The 21,599-nt window shown below is 38.8% G+C and overlaps 1 protein-coding gene across 2 annotated transcripts; it reads left to right on the top strand.

The window, feature by feature from the left end:
- The first annotated feature begins 199 nt into the window (after positions 1-199).
- Positions 200-20,210, top strand: LOC124150746 (sulfotransferase 1B1-like). Of its 2 annotated transcripts, none has more exons than XM_048386232.1 (6): positions 200-322; positions 5,096-5,294; positions 6,068-6,388; positions 6,840-6,943; positions 7,262-7,424; positions 7,671-8,816. In XM_048386232.1, the coding sequence occupies exons 1-6, from the start codon at positions 257-259 to the stop codon at positions 7,784-7,786; spliced, it is 969 nt and encodes a 322-aa protein (XP_048242189.1). In that variant the 5' UTR covers positions 200-256; the 3' UTR covers positions 7,787-8,816. The 2 variants fall into 2 exon arrangements, with proteins under 2 accessions (XP_048242189.1, XP_048242188.1); XM_048386231.1 differs by lacking the exons at positions 6,840-6,943; positions 7,262-7,424; positions 7,671-8,816 and adding exons at positions 18,336-18,451; positions 18,639-18,801; positions 18,998-20,210 and having other exon boundaries at positions 206-322.
- Positions 20,211-21,599: the final 1,389 nt, after the last annotated feature.

Below are 21,599 nucleotides of genomic sequence, written 5' to 3'. Positions count from 1 at the left end.
CCTGGTGTACATGTCATCACTGTAACTTGTGATACTCATTGAATATAAACATAACACAAAGCAGCAACGAAATAATCAGGAAATGTGATTCGTCATGTTAAATATTGTCAATTTCAAACGTCTGAACCTTATGCATAGGGAAAATGAGAAGTATCACTTTATCAGGAAGTATACGGTAACTCTAAAACCCTTCAACCTTTCGCAATAATGTGGTAATCGTGAAGTCAAGACAGGGTCAGGGCTGTGACGATCGTACATGGGCGTGCATCGCAGTACATACATCAACATGGATGAAGCGAACAGCGAACTCGGGGTAGTGACTGTAAGTTAATACAATGAAACGCTTTCGTCTCACTATAATGTTGCTAAAAAAAGGATCTTATTGACCTGACGCAAGTAGACATGAATGCCGTCTCTAGTCTAAAGGTACATGGCATAAAGGCCCGGTAATCTTAAGTGGCAAGGTGGAGACGCTTCTGTCAAGATTGATTTATGAATGTTTGGTTACTCTCATCTTATAGCATGTTTGTCACCATTGAAGTTTATTTGAAAGTTAAACTCACGTTGTTACAGAGACGAAACGTACAGATCATCTTGAAATGAAAATGCTAATTTATTACAGAATTAAGATATACTTCAAAATCATGTTTATGAAGCTAATTGCTGCATCTTACTGTTTCTGATAATTAACTGCTATTATTTAACCCTTCATGTAGTTATCTTATGTTGTTTATTCTTCCCCGCCCTAAAGGCGGGGAAGTATACCGGGAACGGTTAATTTTGTAGCATGTATGTCGACATGTTGGTTTATTTGAAATTTCAAGCCACGCATTTACCGAAACGAAACATACAAGTCATGTGCGTGGAATGTAGATGCTATTCTTTTCCAACATTAAGAGATACTTCAAAATCGTCTTGCTCTTCTGAGACTTAGTCACGTTTCGTAATGCAGGTAACCCATGAAATTTGTTCATTTTGTTTTCAAAAGAGCTAAAAATGTTTAGGGGAAATATATATCTCATTTCGCTAAAGTTAACCGGTCTATATTTTGTAAGAATAAACTATTGCGCATTGAGCGATTATCTCCTTTAGCTATTAGGCGTAGTTTAGAGCTTTATCATGCACTGACCTTACAATGCTGTACATCGTATCTTATTCAAGCTGTATCCCTGAGAGTGAGTGATTATCTCCCTTACCCGAACAGCTCTATAGCGCACTACCTTTGCAGTGTATCGTATGTTATTCAGGTAGCCATCGAGAAAGGTTCAAGGGAGGAATTTAGGTCAAACCTGTCACGCGCACTCAATGTTTCAACTTTACATTGCTGTTGCAACATATTGTTCAACACGATTAAATACCAGGCTTTTATAAAGTATGACTTTGTTCAATAAACAACACATGTAAAACAACGGGTTTGATATGAGAAATTTGTAATTAGTTGTCTTCATAATCACATGTATGACGCTTGCTGGGCATAGTTGAGCACAGTATTGTTTCAAATACTTCACTGCATGTAATGTATGATTCATACCGTTTCATGCGGCAGTTTACGGTTCTGTGTGGTTTATTGCCTTGACAGTTATTTTTTAACTTACGGCAGAGATTATACACCCGTATATGTTCTTTGCTTCTGGATACATAGTAATCAACAGGTTGGTCTGTAGTTTGCAATTATTTCCCTTAAAGATAATACGGTTGCATGATATCTTCACGATGTTTGGGTTGAACATAGTAACTTTCTTACTAGTAACCCAGTTCACCAAATGGAACCGTACACAAGAGTGATTGGGGGAGTTGGGTTTTATGCCGTTGAATAGTATTCCGTGTCAGCTTGATGTGGGAGGAAACCCCGAAGTGAGTGAGTGAGTTGGGTTTAACGCCACTTTTAACAGTATTCTAGTATCACGGCGTGTCAACTTAATGTGGGAGGAATGCCTGAAGTGATGCAGGTCTCAGATGTTTACCACTTCAGTGAAACCCACGAGCACGGGTATGGTGCTGACAAACCTGGAAACATAATCGGGGCGAACCAGGATTCGAACCCACAATCATAGGTTTCTGGCGTGCCCAAGGGACGCAACTCTGCACAGCGAATCGCGGCGCCTTAGACGACTGGGCCACCCGTGTCCCCGTACACAAATGTATAAGAAACTATCATACAACAAAGATGTTTTAGATGAGATATATATTGCGGAACATTCCATGAAGAAACAGTGGCAATATTACACTATCACAAACTTCAAAATACATGCACAATAAACGACAACTAAAAAACACGGGTACATTCAACTTACAAAGGAGGTACATTATAACCATTTTATTTCAAAACAAGCGTATTAATTTTAGTTTTGTGATTACGTAAACGAAGTTTTGAGAAAAGTGACCTATGACCTTCGTTTTTAGACAATGTAAGATAAGTCTCAATATTTATAGATGACTTGACCAAACTGTGTGTTCTTAACTTGGGAACCCCTTGATGAATGCGCGAATTTTTACATTTGAACTGAAGTTTATTTACAGTGGATTCATTACACCTTTTTTTGTTTACTATTTAAAAAGTTTGTTTTATTAAACCCGAAAACCATTTTGACCAGAAATATTGATATTTGCTGCAAAAGCATGTTTAAGAATGACATTTGTTGTGTTATATATATAGGACTTATTTTTTTTATTGGTACTAATAGTGGGTATATATCAAGTACTGCCTGACATGCCCAGTTTTCTTGCCTGGGTTTTCCTTTTGCTGATCATTTAAAGACACTGTTTCTTTTATTGTGCATTCCAAAGATAACTACATTAATAACAACCAATTTGTACTTTACACTAATTCTCTCCTCCCATAGCTTACACGTCCTTCCTCTGCACATAACATTATATTGCGGGGAACAATTGATGCTCTGCAGCAATCTCTACTTGTTTACTCAAGGACTAATTTTACGCACATCCATGTAAAACATCCACGTTAATAGCTAACAAAGTTGAAGTAAAATGATTAGTTATTTGTCAGCGAATTTGCATCAAGAATGTAGTATTTTAAACCAAGTGCTGTTTATGCAAGTTTTATGGCTCAGTCACAGGCGCTCAAATATAGACTGATCCGAATGGACAAGCGTTCTGACTTCTATTTGGTACTATGCATGAATTTCTATGTTGCATCGTGGTCACCCGTGAAGATTCGAATTAGAATGGGTCTTCAGCAATCTATGCGTGTGGTAAGGGGCGACTAACGGGATCGGCGTGGTCAGGCTTACTGACTTGGTTGATGCTTGTCATTGCGTTTCCCAATTGCGTAGATCGATGTCCATGATACAAGTCACTGGATCGTCTGTTTTAGACTCGATTATTTACATACCCCTGGAATATTGCTGAGTGCGGCGTTAACCAACAAACAACATCATGGTTCGACCCGTCACAGTCTTGTGTGGTAAAATACATGTGTAAAAATAAAGTTGGTTGGATTGTTGTTTAACGCCGCACTCAGTAATATTCGATCTATATGACGGCTGTATGTAAATAATCGCGTCTGGACCAGACAATCCAGTGATTTATATGAGCATCGATCCACGCAATTGGGGCCGATGACATGCATCAACCAAGTCAGCAAGCCTGACCACCCGATCCCGTTAGACGCCTCGAACGACAAGCATAGTCACCTTTTACGGCAAGTATGGGTTGCTGAATACCTATAAGAGAGTACCAGTCACTTTCAAGCTTCTCTCCCATACAGCTTCAAAGAAACGTTCACCGTGTGCATACCATACTTATTGATGAAATAAGTATGGTAGGTGATCAAGTGTGTACAGTGATAAATCGCAGATTGATTGGCGTTACTGGTGTTAAACATGTTTTTGGTGGCTCAAATGCCATTGTTGTTTCAGGTTTCTTGTGAATACTCCTTATTCTTAATAGCTTTGTTTTGATTATTCAATCTAGTGGATACTGTCCCAAGAAATATGCCTAATTGCTCAACAGAGCATGTGTTGGTTTCTTGACCGCTGATGATATTCATTTTACTAACTTAAATCACGACTTAATTTTGCTCATTTGCTAGAATTCTAGTCAGCTTTGCACATTTTTCCACACAGACAAAGGTTTTAGAATCTGTAATTAAACATGTCAAAAGAACACAGTGCAGTATATTCAAGCTTCAATTTCTCCCGTTTAATTTGTCATGCGTTACATTTTAATTCCTAACCTCGGTAACAGGATCATTATGCATTTTTCTGGGTCATCACATATGGCAGGGAAGTTTGATGCTCTGCATCTATGGTTTCTTGTCATTGCTACGACCGTGTAAAGTAACAGAGTGGAGAAGCCTCTGACTACATGGATCTATGAATGCTTGACAAATTAATAATTTGCTTCCCATTTCATTTTTTCTGAAACTCTCCATCTAAAAACAAGTGACTTTAAAAACAATAATCCTTACTTTAATGTTTACATTGGTATTCCTTTTGACACCTATTTTATAATGTTTGAAGATTCCTAATATTGAACTTGCATATGAGCTAGCATATAAACTGGCACCTGTGTCCTATCTGTCAATAGATCACACTTTTTCAGTGGACAACACATTGTTACTGTCATAAGCATATAATTTTATATTTCCTACTTTTTGTTTTAAAGTTGTCTTGCTTGTCTTTTTCGGACATGATTTTATTCACCAAGAAGTGCTTTGACTTTCACTTCATGATTGAGGAAACTCCAGGCGTGAGGCTTTCATTTTTCAAGTTGTCTTGCATTGTACACATCGAGAATGATGTCATAAAACTGTAATGTGCTTATTTGAGGGTAGTCACTGCATTTGGTAAATTAAAACCGAGTCATGATACATGTTTCTGGTGAAGTGGCCTATTTGGTAAAAAAATGTACCTATCTTCCATTAAAGTTGAATAATCATTTTATCACTGCTTATACTGGAAACATTTTGGTAAATTAAAACCGATTCATGATACATGTTTCTGGTGAAGTGGCCTATTGGTAAAAAATGTACCTCTCTTTCATTAATGTTGAATAATCATTAATCACTGCTCATTATGGAAACATTTTGTAACCTTAACAAATATGTATTAACCATCCTACAACTGTTACTTAGGTCGATGGGAAGAAGCTTGACTCGGATTCCAGTGGACAGGACATCGTTACAGTAACAGATCGAAGTGGCCACACCTTAAAGTTTCAACTATTCCAAGGAGTACATTATATACCTTTGTTTAAAGTCGCTATACTTCAACAAATCAAAGGTCTCAAAATGAGACCAGATGACATATACTTCAGCGGATATCCTCGAACAGGTAAAATCTAAACGTCATCACCAGAAAATAACCTCTGAAACCAGGTGGTCATCGGAAGAGCACTGGTAGCGACCACCATTCATTCCATAAAAGTAGGAGTTTGACTCGTGCCTAACGCTGCATCCAGCAGTTCATCCTGCAATACGACGGCGGCAGGTAAACAATGATTAAACTTTCTGGTGATCTCTGTCATCGTTGGATAGGAAAGCATCGCACATACATGTAGCGTTAATGACCAACGTGTCATATTTTGTAAATTCATTTGAGTGCTACACATGAAAGTTTTGGAATGACTTGACCAGAACTTTGATGGTATTTATCTTGATTAGAAACCTTATCTGTAAGTAAAATGTGTCTTTCCATGAAAGTTAGACAATATGAACATACTCTTAAGTAAATAGGGATACTCCATCTACAGAAATCTTGCTGCATATCTATCCACTCTCAATAAACACGTCAGCACATACTACACTACGTCCGAATCAGTTAATTTATCTTAAAGTGCTTAATCATTTAGGCAATAAACCAACTGTGTTTTAAGTTTTGAGGTTTCAAACGTAGAAGCGGTACCTGTAGCTTTAATTCGAAACCGAACGGAAAAAGTTTTACGCATAAGATATATGAACCAACATCAATTTGATATTGCCCACCGGGTGGATATGTGAAATAAGTTCTTCAAAATCAGGAGTCTACAATTTCATGACATAAGTAACATTCAATCATTCATGCAAGGATTTTAACAGAATTTGACATGTTATTCTTCCTTTCGGAAGGGACAAACTGGACATTCGAAATGACAAGCATGCTTCTTAATGGTAAAGCTGAAACCATCCAAAGAGCCAAGGATCTCATGGAGTTATCTCAGCCTGACAAACTAGCCCAGCTGCCATCACCACGCATCGTCAACTCTCATATGAAGCTGTGCGACTCTCCAGATGATGTGGCAGCTCTTAAGTGCAAAGTAATCTACACCTTGCGAGACCCAAAGGATGTTATCGTCTCTCTGTACAATCTCCTTTATGACAGGCCCTGGTCCTATGGTAGATATCAGGGGTCACTTGAGGATTATCTTCACCTCTTCTTGGATGGAACAGGTCTTAAACTTTCTCCACCCTTCAAACTGTAGCTAGTTAAAAAATTAATTAATTCATCATGAAAGATGTGTGTTAGTACCAGTTCTCCCTGTTCATAGCAAACAATATACATTTCGTATATGTTGACAACAAAACTACACATCCACATTTAGTGATTTAGGTCCCTTGTTGGATAAAATGTTTGAAGCCTAATCTTGGTGTCCCCAACCTGATATTGTTAGAAGATTGCTAAATGCGGCTTAAACAATAATGCATACACGCGAGAAACAGTTTTAGTTTTGACAACAAAAACACATATATTAATTGAATTTTTTTGTTATGACAAATATTCCAAGGCAATATTATATATGTAGCAAATACAAACACTCAATTATCTCACTCTTATTATCTTAGTTGTTGTTGCTATTTCCATTAACCTTGTGTTTAGAAAGGGTTTTGGATTCTGTTTCAGTGGAAGTTAATGGCATATTTGAACACTGGAGAGACGCCGAGAAATATTTTAGTCAGCATCCCGAAATTCCAGTTCACTTGCAAAGTTACGAAGACGCCATCAAGGTTCGGGGCTTCGTTCCAAAAATGATCCGAGCACTGCGATTGTCGTAACTTCCATACTTTAACAATGCGCTAAGATTGCTGTGTGAAATATGACTGGGAATGAAATTATATACATTTTCATTTGTTCCATGCTATTGTATTTTCCATACATACATGTAAGGAATACCATTTTACTGTTGCCCTCATTAGCGAACTAGTAACGTGATTATCAACATGTGAAGCACAGGATACAATAAGGACATATATGAAGATGCTTGAAATCTGACAGACATTTGCACATTTGTGAATCTATGTATGGTTTATTCTTTGTTTTCTTAGGATCCTGTACGTGCTGTTCAAACTCTGTCCGACTTCCTTGGGCTTCCTAGAGATGACGATCTGTGCCGAGCCATTGCAGAGAAGTGCAACTTTTCCGGAATGAAAATCGACAAGGAGCCTTTCACAGTAAAAATAGATGGTGAAAGCTGTTTGTACAGAAAAGGTAATTTCGTGAACAGTTGCTGCCTTACGAAAATAACTTTTCCTGTGCGATTGATTTAAATCCCTTCAACACTCATTTGCTGAACGTAACAGTTAAAGAGGATATTTTAAATAAGAACTGAATGAAGAAGGTCCTTCAAGGTAAAATGACTGCATGCGTGTTCGTATATCCCCCTTGTATGAAACGACTTCTTATCAGAATGTATGTAACTATACTGAAGAACATAACCGACATTGTGTTTCTCAGGAATCGTTGGTGACTGGAAGAACTGGTTCAACGACCAGATGTTGGAGGACTACTACAGAGTCTACGAAGAAAAGATGGCGGGGTCCAGATTCTATGAGACTTATGCCAGGAGTTAATACTAGTATGTCCACACGTAAATGTTTCTGTTGGAATGGTCATTGTACACACTTATCGGAGACCAATTGACCAAGCTTTATAAGAATTCCATTTGAATACTTAGAATGCAATTCGAGCCCGCATCAAATGATTCTTGCACATTTCTGGTGTATCACCTCTGGAATGCAGCTCGAATGTAGTTCAAGCACAGTAGGAATATTTAGAATGCTGTTAGAATGCAGGCAGAGTATTTAGAATGCACTTCGAATGCCATACGAGTGCGGTGCAATTACTGCCTCAATACCACCCGAAGTCTGGTTGGAAGGTACCTCGAATGCTGTAAGAAATCACCTCGAATGCTGTAAGAAATCACCTCGAATGCAGTCAGAATGCTCCCGGAATGGCCGCCGAATATGGTTCGAACATCCAAGAATTCAAACAGAATGCAGCTCGAATACTTAGAATGTTCTTCGAATTTACTTAGAATGTAACATGAATGTCTCTGGTGTATCAAGAATGCTGGCAGAATGGTCCCCGATAGGGTATAAAATGCGGCCGAATCTAACATTTCCATCAGTCTCAGCCCAGCTATCATAGAGTATGGACCCCCTGGACCTAGTTGCTGTGCTCCAGATTGCAGTCCTCCAGCAAGACCTGCTTGAAAGAGATGTGCAGGAAGCCAGGAGGAGAAGGCCAAGAAGATATCAGACCCGACCGTGGCTGGCAGAGGAGAGGAGGAGGCTGTATAGACCTTACTATACATAGGTCTGATTAGAAGACCCACAGTCCTTCTTCAACTACCTCAGGATTGAGCGTGCCATGTTTGATACGTTGGTGCAAGGGATAGAGAAGCAGGATACCAAGACAGTGCTATCCCCAGGCTTGAAGCTGGCCATCAGTGTGAGGTTACTGGCTTCAGGTGACAAGTACATCAGCCTCATGTACAGTTTGTTGTTTGTTTCTTTGTTGTTTAACGCCGCACTCAGCAATATTCCAGCTATTTGACGGCGGTCTGTTAATAATCGAGTCTGGACCAGGCAATCCAGTGATTAATATCATGAGCATCGATCCACGCAATTGGGATCAATGACATGCATCAACCAAGTCAGCGAGCCGGACCAACAGATCCCGTTTGTCGCCTTTTACGGCAAGCATGGGTTGCTGAAGACCTATTCTACCCCGGAATCTTCACGGGTCCTCATGTGCAGCTTCCTAGTGGCTGATGGTGTTCCTTGCCTAATGTACAACTTCCGTGTGGCAAGCAACACCATCAGCCTCATCATCCCTGAAGTTGACCAAGTCATTGTGGAGGAATACAAGGATGGGGTCACCACCTGCCCCACCACTCCAGACGAATGGACACCTATTGGGGAGGTCTTCAGAAACAGGTGGAATATTTCCTCATGCTGTGGGAGCTCTAGATGACAAGCATGTGGCCATCAGGAAACCTAGCAAGAGCGACTCCTTGTACCAAAACTACAAGGGCTTCTTTTCTGTGGTCCCCATGGCCCTTGTGGAGAATCCTGGCCCAGAGATGGGAAGTCCTCCTCACCACCATGCAACCAAGGACTGCGCAGGACATCATTGAATGTACAATACGGCAGTGTTTGAATTACGTCCAGACTCATTTGAGGGTCAACCGGGACGTTCCGACTGCATTTGAACCGCATTCGAGAGGCAATCGAAAGATTCTGACGGCATTCCAGCTGAATTCTTTTAATATCGAAATAGATTCCGTCAGTAATCGAGATGCATTTGAGGTTCATTCCGGCTCATTTGAGGCGCATTCGGGACATTCTGGGTGGATTTGAAGTGGCTTGGCGTTTCGATTCTCCCTCGAATGCGATCAGAATGTTTCGAATGCTGTTGGATTGTCGTAAGAATATTTAGAATGCAGTCAGAGTGCAGTTAGAATACACTTAGAATGTTGTTGATATTTCTCAACTTCGATTGCACCTCGAATGTTTTGAGCATAAGCAAAACATTCAGGCCGAACACAAGAATGGGCCTGAATATTTTGAATGCACTCAGAATGCAGTCAGAAGTTATAGAATGCACTTTGAATATCCAGGAATAAACTAAGAATTTTCATTCTGACGGCATTCCGGCTTATTCAGCCTCTGATGTGATTAAGGTTTTAACGCCGCACTCAGCATTATTACAGCTATATGAGGGCGGTCTGTAAATAATCCAGTCTGGACCAGACAATCCAGTGATTGACATCATGAGCATCGATCCGCGCAATTGGGATACGATGACATGCATCAACCAAGTCAGCGAGCCTGACCACCCGATCCCGTTAGTCGCCTTTTATGGCAAGCATGGGTTGCTGAAGACCTATTCGTCCCCGGAATCTTCACGGGTCACAAGGGAATAGATAATTATAACCACAACTGAAGTCACCTTAAGTTTTTCCAATTATTTATCTAATACTGATACACTTTTCATTAACAAAGAGCTTTATAGAATCCAAATAGCAATACTTTGTTTGTTCTTGAACAGGAGAACTTTATGAGATTTGACATTTTACATTCAAATTGATTTCTGAAATTCATATTGTAAACTAATGCCAAGGCAATGTAATATTTTACTCAAAATATTTGAAATTTAGAATTTAGTTAGCTCTGGAGGTAAGGGGCGCTAATTCCTATCAGCCACATAAAGACCTTGATGTAGTATAATTTGACAAATACCTCTTTTTCAAACGAATAAACTCCATTGTATAAATTTGAGTGGCTGCGATGACCAGTAAATAGTAGGGAGTACGAGTCCCAAGAGCCAAAACCCCTGATAAATCCCTGATTTTTGAAGTTTTTAATGAATTCCCTGATATTTCCCTGACTGGAATTTTTTCCAACACATTTCCAGTTTTTCCAGTGGCAGTGGGAACCATGTGTGAGGTCTATCACGGATTTGATGCTATCTACAGTTTCGGCCATTTCCAATTTCCTCCACTAGTTATTGGAAACGTTCAGGAAAATATTTCCTTTCTCCCTTAATCCCATCTTTCATGCTTGTAAAACATATACTTAGTGAGATTTTCATATAATCCATACAATTCAGTATGAGGTGCCTACTTACTAAAGGAAAACTGAAGTGAAGCCTAGTTTCACCATTCATATTTTTGTACGTTAACATGTTTTATAGCACTTGTACAAGAAACATATTCTCCTGCAAAAGTAAAAAAGTATTAAGAAACCCGACAGGCACTTTTGGCGTTCGATTTGTAATCTGTAGGTTTGTTCACTGGGACAGGACGTCGATCTTTCTGAAGCATTGTTTTCACACAACAGCCGATAATCCCCAAGCCTACTCGGTCGGACTCGCCTTATTTAAAATTTATTCCGCGAGAGAAGTTTCAGCTCTCGTGACCAACTGCGATAGTAGGCTGTTTTCCCGGGAAGACCTCTGCCTTCTGGCTTCAAACGACTGAAGCATTTATTTTGTAATCTAGGCTTACATACAATTACATGTACATTTACACACACGCACGCACACACATAAATACACACACATAATTGTACTTTACATACATACATGTAATCATACATACAGCCATGCATACCATGCAGACACACAGCCATGTAATCATATGTACATACTGAATAGGAAGCGTGTATATTGATCTGTTTTCTAATCACTGACCAATCAAGAGTGTCAGTCGGCATGTTTCGAATCTTTATAACCGATGAGATTGTGATAACAGCCACACCTGACTTATTTGTCTGAATGAAACGTCTAAAAACAAGAGGTGAACCGTTACACGGTAATTCGGAGAACCGATTTTCTGTGCTTTTGAATCAAAGTACCGTTGTGCTGCATGTATATGGAGTACATATATCTTACGATGATGTGTCATTCCTCAATCAGTACGTATTATTACATCGGTTAATTATAAGTTGCCATTTTTTAAACAGTTTTTCATAAGATGAAAGAAATGATGGCGTAGAAAAAAGACTTGCAATTAACACTTTTACCGTGATGCAATCGCGTTACTTAATAGAGTCCACAAAGGACACTATACAGGGCGCCTTTTTACTATTCATTCCTTGTTTGATATCAATAATTCATTAACGGATACCAAAGAATGAATTTATGTCACAAATTTTATTTTATTTTATCATGAAATGTTTATTGATATCGCAAATCGTCTTTTAGATTTCAATAACTTAATTTATTATCAAATATTATCAAATAATGTACTTTATCATCTAACAAATCGAATATGGTATTGTATCTATAGCCTTCGTCTCCGTGCATTTATGTTTTAATAATTCGTGACGATAGGTACAGTATCCTTACATTTACATATATAGTCATATTCGGATGATGTCTCTACATACAGTAAAGTACGGTTATAACGAACTCAAAGGGACTACTAATTTTAGTTCGTTATAACCGTAGTTCGATATAAGCATATATACAGCATAACTACAGCAAATAGTCGGGACCAAAAAGTAAGTTCGTTATATCCGTCAGTTCGTTATAAGCGTGTTCGTTATAACCGTAGTTTACTGTACATGTGTATACATGTATGTAAGGGCAGGCTTCCTCCCTTAGTTTAATCAGCTTTTCTCCTGGCTATGAATGTGGAACAATGGCTTTAGGGTTACATATGTATCTTGGCATCATTGTATTTAATGCGCTTAGAATATTATTATTTACTATCATACTTACTTCATGTTTTAAATGAGACGTTTATATTTACATGTCACCACAAATTACAATTTATGCTTATAGGCTCAACACAATTGGCAAATACTTTTACAGATATGACAAGTAAACCATTAATGTACGTTGAAACAATATATATTGTAAATGCCAAAATGATGTATCTAAGATCAAGTAGAAGATATATTGTGTATCTACATATACGGGAACATATGTGTCGAGATACGCACGTTTCGTTATAAATTCTGCAATCTCTTGTAGTGGAGCCTGCTTGCCGGGCCCCGCGCGATAATTTAGGCAATCCCCCATGTGCAACTGACTATTATGGCTGACTTGGTTGATTGGATGTGTTGGTCGCCCTCTATATCTAGTCCAGTACTACTCATATTCATGATAGAATCTGCCTGTCGGACAGACTTGCTTTATGTGGGATATACACGCGCACCTGTCCCCAGGACAAACTCACAGTGGCGGAAATCACAGTCGTCTATCAGTCTACACATATAAAAAATACCGACTGTAATGTAACTGAACGAAAACCCAAACTTCGCATTGCCGACATGGCTTAAAGACATCTTATAATAATTTACTGTCTTATCATACGATAATAGCGAGAACCCTCTACATCAATACCTTATGAATTTATCTTTAACATGTGTGTGGAATGCTACAAATATTTCCCCCACCTTGCAATGAGATTTCATTTTCCGAGTAAATTCATTACCTGGCTTTAACTGCGACAACGTTCGTTATCTCACCTTACATTAGAATAGTGAGTGAGTGAGTGAGGTTTTTCGCCGCTTTTAGCAATATTCCAGCAATATCACGGCGGGGGACACCAGAAATGGGCTTCACACATTGTACCCATGTCGGGAATCGAACCCGGGTCTTCGGCGTGACGAGCTAACGCTTTAACCACTAGGCTACCCGACCGCCCCTACATTAGAATAGAAGCTTCTGATTGGTTAAAGAGCAAGCAATTGATTTTCCCCGCTTAAACAATCAGTCGAAACACATCGTAGGCAACTTGCATACCTCGAATAAGTATCGGTGAGTTGAAATGAACTGATGCTTATCCATAAATACATTAATAATAAAATAACAATAAAAAATATAAACAAAAAGTAAGACCCAATACTAATTGAAAAAAGCATAAATACTACTAATAGGATAGGGAATGAATATAAGATAAAGTTTATTAGTTAAGCTAATATGAATATAACAGACAGATTAATATATAAAAAGCGAACACAATATTATTACTTGGCTGGGTGGTTGAGTAAAGAAGCTGATAGTGCAGTGTGGTAATGGCATGGTGGTGAAGCTAGGTGACCTACATGTAGTTAATTTGGCTGAGTTCTCGATTTGACGGCGACCTACATGAAGTGGGGAGTGGACGATTGTCGCTGAGAATTTTGATACCGACCGTAGGTAAATTTGGAATGTGATCTGCGCTGATCTCTAAAATCTGCGCTGTAGGCTGGCACTTTTAATGAAGATTGGGATTGCCAAGATACCTTTGGCCATATCGTTATCGTGTGGTGAAGATAGTGTCAGGCGAGTGTGAACCCTCCGTGTATGACAGTAAACACATCAACATGGATGAAGCGAACAGTCAACAGGGGACCTTCAGTGTAAGTTAACACACCGAAAAGAATTTCGTCTTACAATAATTTTCAGGAATAGGTCTTTTTCAGCTGGCTGATGACACAGATACAGTCATGAATGTTATTTTGTGATTCGGCTAGCCTACGGTGGATAGCATAGAGGCAGGGTTTTCTTTGCTACGACCGTATTACCGTAGAGGTTATTATTGTGGTGATGCCTATGGCCGCAGGGATGTACAAAATGATATTTTGATTCGAAGTTCATGTTTTATGAGATTCACAATCATCTAAAAAACAAGAGGCTTTCAAAACAATAATTATTGCTATAATCGCACATCTCCATTATGATTATGATAAATGCATGATAATGCATGTTAAAAGCATTAAAATAATACTGTCAGCCGAACAAACATGCGGAGCGTAACGTGTCTCCAAACTCTTTTAGAGGCTTTCAGGGAACATTTTACTGATATATGAACATGAGGGATCAAAGTAGACGTTGATGAGATCTTAATAATATACGACCTAAATTCCATATAATTGTTAGCAAATGGACCATAGAGAAAGTTAAACCAATATTTTATCGCGGTACATGCGACATCTTAAGTATAGAAAATTGTGAAATATGGGAATATTACAAACTAACGGACCATGTTCCAATATCTCAAACCTGCTGACTTTCAAACTGATAACGCATCTCGGACATTATCCAGGACCTGTACATGTTATTGTGTTGGGCAGATAGAGTTAGGCAAACAAATTTAAATCGTAAATACCTTTATCTGTCTCAACTAGTGATTTCAGATAGTAAGAAAATCATTGAGACATGGGGGCAATTCGATTCCCTCCTTGGATACTTTTTTTGTTTTACTGCTGTTGTCTTGCATTAGACATGACATGCCTTTTCTTAATCGGACGTGGTTTGATTCATCAGGGAAGGCTTTGAGTTTTACTTCATGATAAAGGTAACTCCAGGCGTGAGGCTTTCATTTTTGAAGTTTTTCTTGCATTGTGCACATCGATAATGATGTCATAAAACCGAAGTGTGTTTATTTATGGGTAGTTACAGGACTAGGTTGTACTGCATTATAGATCAAACATGAATATAGATAGATATTGGTGATGTCAGCAGTCACCTCATTTGGTCAATTAAAATCGAGTCATGATACATGATTCTGATGAAGTGACCTGTTGCTCAAAACCGGAGCTCTCTTCTATTGTCGTTGAATAATCAGTGATCACTCCTTATAATGAAAACATTGTGTAATCTGAACAAATATATATAAACTAACAAACAACTGTTTCTTAGGTCGATGGGAAGAAGCTTGACTCGGATTCCAGTGGACAGCACATCGTTACAGTAACAGATCGAAGTGGCCGCACCTTAAAGTTTCAACTATTCCAAGGAGTACACTATATACCTTTGTATAACGTCGCTATACTTAAAAAAATCAAAGGTTTCAAAATGAGGTCAGATGACATATACTTCAGTGGATATCCTCGAACAGGTAAATTCTAAACGTCATCACCAGAAAATAACCTCGATTATCCTCCGAAACTGTTTCCATTGGGTGTAAAAGGCAAAATAGTACTGAAACATTAATGATTTGATCACTGAAAGGCACTGTTCCGGTAGCACCCACCGTTCATTCTAGTTTGACGTTTGCCTAACGCCGCATCGGCGTCAGGTAAACAATCACGTCTCGAACAGACTATCTTGTGATCTGATTATACTATGGGAAAACATCGCACATCGTGTTAAAGAACAGTGTGAATGAATATTTTGTAAATTCCTCTGAATGCCTTCAATGGAAATTCTGGAATGATTTCACCAGAACTTTGATGAAATTTACTTTGATTAAAAAGCATATCTGTAAGTAAAATTTGTCTTTCCATGAAAAAAGTAAATGGGGATACTCCATCTTCAGAAATCTTGCTGCAGATCTATCCACACTAAATTAACACGTCAGCACATATCCCACTACCTCTTTATCAGTAATACGTTTAACGTTTATGAACTAAGATACTACGAACTTTGACACTGCCCACCGGGCAGATTTGTGAAAGAAGTGCTTCCAAAATAATTTCTTTTTGCGATTCTCAAAACCTCAAAGGCTTTGCTTGACTTTGTGCAATCTCAGAAAAGAACGAAGTTCCATTCTGTCAAATCATTTGATTTTTCAACTTTGTACACCACTCTCCCACATGATAAACTTAAGGAAAAACCTAATTCCTTGATTCATGGGTCTTTTGATACAAAACGTGGTGTACACAGATACAGTAACGTATCTATATTCAGAGGTTCAGGACAATTTGTGAAAGGAGAAAACAAGTGCAATCTGACGTTTACTGGGAAAACAATATGTGAAATGCTGCATGTCCTCATTGGTAACATCTACCTAAAATTTGCGGGTAAGACATTTAGGCAAGGCGTAGGCATCCCATGTTCACCATTTGTGCTCCCCTTCTTGCGGATCTGTTTCTTTATGCATATGAATCGGAATTTCTGTTTGATTGGCAAACCTTCAGGTATATCGATGATCTGATATTGTTCAATCACATATCCAATTCCCTTCCAATGATTTTCCCACCTGAACTAGAAATAAAGGAGACCAGTGAGACCGCCTCATCTGTTTCATATTCAGAACTATGCATAAACAAAACTATGCATAAAGATTCAGAGTGACAAAACACTCTCCACAAGACTGTATAAGAGGGATGACTTCAACTTTCCAACAGTCAACTTACCCTTCATGTCGAGCAATATTCCATCAGCTCCAGCCTTTGGTGTTTACATTTCGTAACTTTTGAGATACAATCGAGCATGCTCTTTCAACAAAGATTTCAAAGAGCGTCATACGACTCTTGCTCAGATGTTGTTTGATCAAGGTTACAACATTTAAGGCTTCAGTAAAGGTTTCAAAAAAAATTTATGGTAGACATATGGAGGAAATTTCCAAATCTGACGCATCAGTGACAAAAATGATGACCTATGCAATTCTCTATTGTGACAGGTGCCAGCGATGGTAAAGGATATGCTCACCTTTTCGCGAACACCTGGAATCATTACTATTTGATAGTGATTCATAAACACATGATCATGATATAGTTGAAATTGTACCACCGACTCTGCTTAATAACCGAGTATTATTTTGTATATCGTCTAACATAGATTTACTGCTGCTAGCGGACCAATCAGGGATCTAAAATTCAGAATTTACGTTCAGCTTATTCATGAAAATGATTGTTAACAGGATTCAACATGTTATTCTTCCTTTCTGAAGGGACAAACTGGACATTCGAAATGACAAGCATGCTTCTTAATGGTAAAGCTGAAACCATCCAAAGGGCCAAGGATCTCATGGAATTATCTCCTCATGACGAACTAGCCCAGCTGCCATCACCATGCATCGTCAACTCTCACATGAAGCTCTCTGACTCTCCAGATGATGTGGCAGCTCTTAAGTGCAAAGTCATCTACACCTTGCGGGACCCAAAGGATGTTATCGTCTCTCTGTACAATCTCCTTTATGACAGACCCTTGCCCTATGGAAGATATAAGGGGTCACTTGGGGATTATCTTTATCTCTTCTTGGATGGAACAGGTCTGAAACTTTCTCCACCCTTCAAACTGTAGCTAGTTAAAATAATTAATCATGAAAGATGTTCTTTTTTCACGAAGTATTCCCAATGCACATCTAACATGTTATTCCTATACCAACAAACTCTGGAGAACCAAAGACTTTATTTTAGTACCAATTCTCTCAGTTCTTCCAATCGGTATGAATGATGTATACGAGGACAATGCTCCAAGTTCAGTTTATAAATACAATGCATTTGCCATTCAAATATCTAAAAAAGCAAGCAGGTCTTTATGGAAATCTTCATACAGGCAGATCATCAATAAAACATTGCTAGTTTTACCAGTACTCACAGATAATTCTTATTTGGGGCAGCCTGGTGGTTAAAGCATTCGCTCGTAACGCCGAAGGCACATGTTTAGTTCCCCAGTTGGATAAAATGTTTGAAGCCAATTTCTGGTGTCCCTGTCCTGACATTGTTAGAATATTGCTAAATGCAGCTTACAACTATACTCAATAATGCATACAATTGTGTCGATGTGAAAAGTGAGCAATAGTTTTTGTTGTGATAAGAAATATAATATATTAAGAGAATTTTGTTATGACGAATAATCCAAATGCAGCAAATTCCAACACTCAATTCCATCGCTCCTTTTACCTAAGTTGTTGTTGCTATTTCCACAAAACCTTGTATTCAGAAAGGGTTTCAGGTTATGTTTCAGTCGACAATAATGGCATATTTGAACACTGGAGAGACGCCGAGAAATATTTTAGTCAGCATCCCGAAATTCCAGTTCATTTGCAAATATACGAAGACGCCATCAAGGTAAGGGCCCTAAAAATGATCCCAGCACTAGGATTGTCGTCCTCTCATTCTAAAAATGATCCTAGCACTCCTAAACTTGTATATGTGAAGCACAAGATACAATAAGGAGATATATATAGGAGCTTGAAATCTGCCATACTTTTGAACATTTGTAAATCTATGTATGGTTTATTCTTTGCTTTCTAAGGATCCTGTACGTGTTGTTCAAACTCTGTCCGACTTCCTTGGGCTGACCAGAGATGACGATCTGTGCCGAGCCATTGCAGAGAAGTGCAACTTTTCCGGAATGAAAATCGACAAGGAGCCCTTTGCATTAAAACTTGATGGTGAAAATTATTTGTACAGAAAAGGTAACTTTAAACAGTTGCTGCTCTTCTAAACCAAATAAGGTTTCCTGCGAGACAGGACATTTAATTGAATCCCATGAACATTCATTTGCTGCACAATGCCTACATGCTGGTTCATATATCCCCCTTTTATCAAACGACTACTTATCAGAATGTATATAACTATACTGAATACCATAACCGACATTGTGTTTCCCAGGAATCGTTGGTGACTGGAAGAACTGGTTCAACGACGAGATGTTGGAGGACTACTACAGCGTGTACGAAGAAAAGATGGCGGGGTCCAGATTCTATGATACTTATGCCAGGAGTAAATACTAGTATAGCCATACGAAAATGTTTCTAATGGTCAATATATACACAAATCGGAGATGCATTAATTACCGATATAGCACAAAGCCTAACTTGAATCACTACTCTGAATGGACATATACTTTACGGTGTTATATTTCTTTTTGAACTTCATAATGTAAAAAACGTCTCGTCAGATTAAACCATTTACAGACTGAATAAATAAAGCTAGAGTATTGAATGAACACTGCATATCACAACACAACTATTTTATTACCTAGAGTTAATTTTAAGGAATGTTGATTATAAACTTTCAGTTACAAATCGAAAAACAAAAGTTCAAGCTGCCTTCCAATATACATTCATCATTTGCTTGGATAAATGAACCGACTAATTCGTTTTAAGAAATGTTAAGACCCTCAAAAGTCCCACTGTTTCTTTTAATCTAACCCAGTAAATAATCAGTGTCAAAGGGAGTCGATGAATTATACTTTAAACACTCGCTGGGGGCCCTTTTGTTAAAGAACACGTTCTCCATTTATATGACCAACATGATAGAGGACATATATATTCTTTTCGAATACTTGCAATTGCGTGAGTTTCAAGTGATGTTTACTGTATAAATCTGACGAGGACATGTCGACGTGTTCACGTCTGTTGGAAGGAAGGTCAAGGTTGCCGAGGCTATGTGACTTGCGGCGTCGGTGACATGCACATTCATATAGGTCAACAGTCAATTCGATGAGTGTCTGGGTGGACATGTTGTCTATATAAGACAGTTGACTGTTCATTCAGGGTTCACAATAAATTGCACTGTATATCTCAACAACTCTGCAACAAGACCATATGTTAATATGCCACCTTCGTCATTGTCAATCACGGAAAAGTTCACTACTTGGTGAAACGCGTTCCTGCATATACTGTTATTGATTGTTGAGATGTTTTAGTCACATCTTATACCATAATATGCTCAGTTGTGCTTCATAAGTTCGTGTCGGAACAGACCGCCTCCGTGGTTTAGTGGTACAGCGTCCGCCCGGAGAGCGGAAGGTCCGGAATTCGATCCCCGGCCGCGTTATACCAAAAGACGTAGTTGTTGTTACCCTGTCTGGCGCTCGGCATTAAGGGGCTAAAACAAGGACTGTCGGTTTCCTGTGTCTGAATGGGGTATTCATGTTAAACTGCGGTATGTATCTCAGTGGGCTAGCACTATAAAATCGGCATCAGTCTGGACTAGTAAAGTAGCCACACACACACGTGCATGCACGTCGCCATATAAGTGCACTAATCTTGGACGCGACGTTAAACCCAATCCACCTGAACCCATCTAGTGTCAGAAACTGGTATTTGCTCTGTTTGTAGAGATAATAAGAGACGCAATTTTGTGCATTATACGACTGAGCTATTTCGTTCAACTATTAATGGAACAATGTTAACAGACACTTACTTGTGCATGAGACTCTCAGTAATATCCCTAGGGTGCACAAGGACACAGGAGTTCCAGGCTTGAGACATGTCACACGCTTCATTTTTCTACAGATATCATAGGATTGCTCTTGCCCAGAATCATCACTAAAGAAGCCTACAGGATTTTAATGTTAGACGAGAATCAACAGTTGACCCTCTGAACTTACAATGTGGTATCTGTATTGGTGTACTTCTTACAGAATAAACCTACAAAATTATGAATGTTTGGTTTTCAAATCAGCATTCGTCAATATTTCTGCTCTATCACGGTTGTGTGTAAATAATCGAGCGTGGACCACGCTCAGCATCTATCTTTGTACGTGCGACGACGGGCAGGGTGTTTCCGATGAGTTTGGTGTTTAACTCCACAGACAGCAATGTCCCAGCTGTATGATGGCGGCCTGGGTTGCTGAAGATTCATTCTAATCCGGGTTGTCAACGGATCAGATGGTAAGTAGAAGAGATGCACGAATTAATGTTGCCAGCCTAGCTTCTCTTGATTCAAAAATGAAATTCTCTGAATCCCGAGGTTGTGTGTTGCAGTGAACATGGATGTCCTGCACTATTGTAGTTATTGGCTTAAATAGGGTTGTGCGAAATGTAATTCTGCGATATGTTAACGGTTAATTGGCTTTCGTCGACGGAATGTTAATATAACATTGACATTATGGTCACAGTATGGCTGTATTTAACTTACTGACTCAGGGTCTCATGTAAAAGAGGTGGGAAGGAATAAACTTCACGAATTAAAACCAATCGGTCATATGTACTTTTGTTGTCAGTCAAGACATGACGAGGTCGTTTAACGACGATGTCATATTGGCCTCAGTCGGTTTACCTACGAATATCTACTTAAGTCAGATGTGGACGAACCTCCTAAGTGTATCCCTTGTGATGAATGGTTCACTGTCAAGCGTATAATGCTTGACTGTGTGTACACTGTTCAATCGCAAGAGATTCACATTATCAAAGTGTAAATCTGAAAGATCTCTCTCGTGTCAGAGGACATCTCATTATCAACTTTTGAAAAAAATTGATCTGTA

The sequence above is a fragment of the Haliotis rufescens genome, unplaced genomic scaffold (genome assembly GCF_023055435.1).
Source record: "Haliotis rufescens isolate VD_foot unplaced genomic scaffold, xgHalRufe1.0.p SCAF_6, whole genome shotgun sequence".
Classification (NCBI taxonomy): domain Eukaryota; kingdom Metazoa; phylum Mollusca; class Gastropoda; order Lepetellida; family Haliotidae; genus Haliotis; species Haliotis rufescens.
The sequence above is the reverse complement of the archived record's forward strand: the minus strand, read 5'-3'. Positions and strand labels throughout refer to the sequence as shown.

Excerpts from the sequence above, each read along its gene's own strand:
- LOC124150746 (XM_048386231.1), top strand. The coding sequence starts at position 257 with ATGGGCGTGCATCGCAGTACATACATCAACATGGATGAAGCGAACAGC. Across the intron at positions 18,452-18,638 it reads TATACGAAGACGCCATCAAG|GATCCTGTACGTGTTGTTCA; the intron begins GTAAGGGCCCTA and ends TTGCTTTCTAAG. Across the intron at positions 18,802-18,997 it reads AAATTATTTGTACAGAAAAG|GAATCGTTGGTGACTGGAAG; the intron begins GTAACTTTAAAC and ends TGTGTTTCCCAG.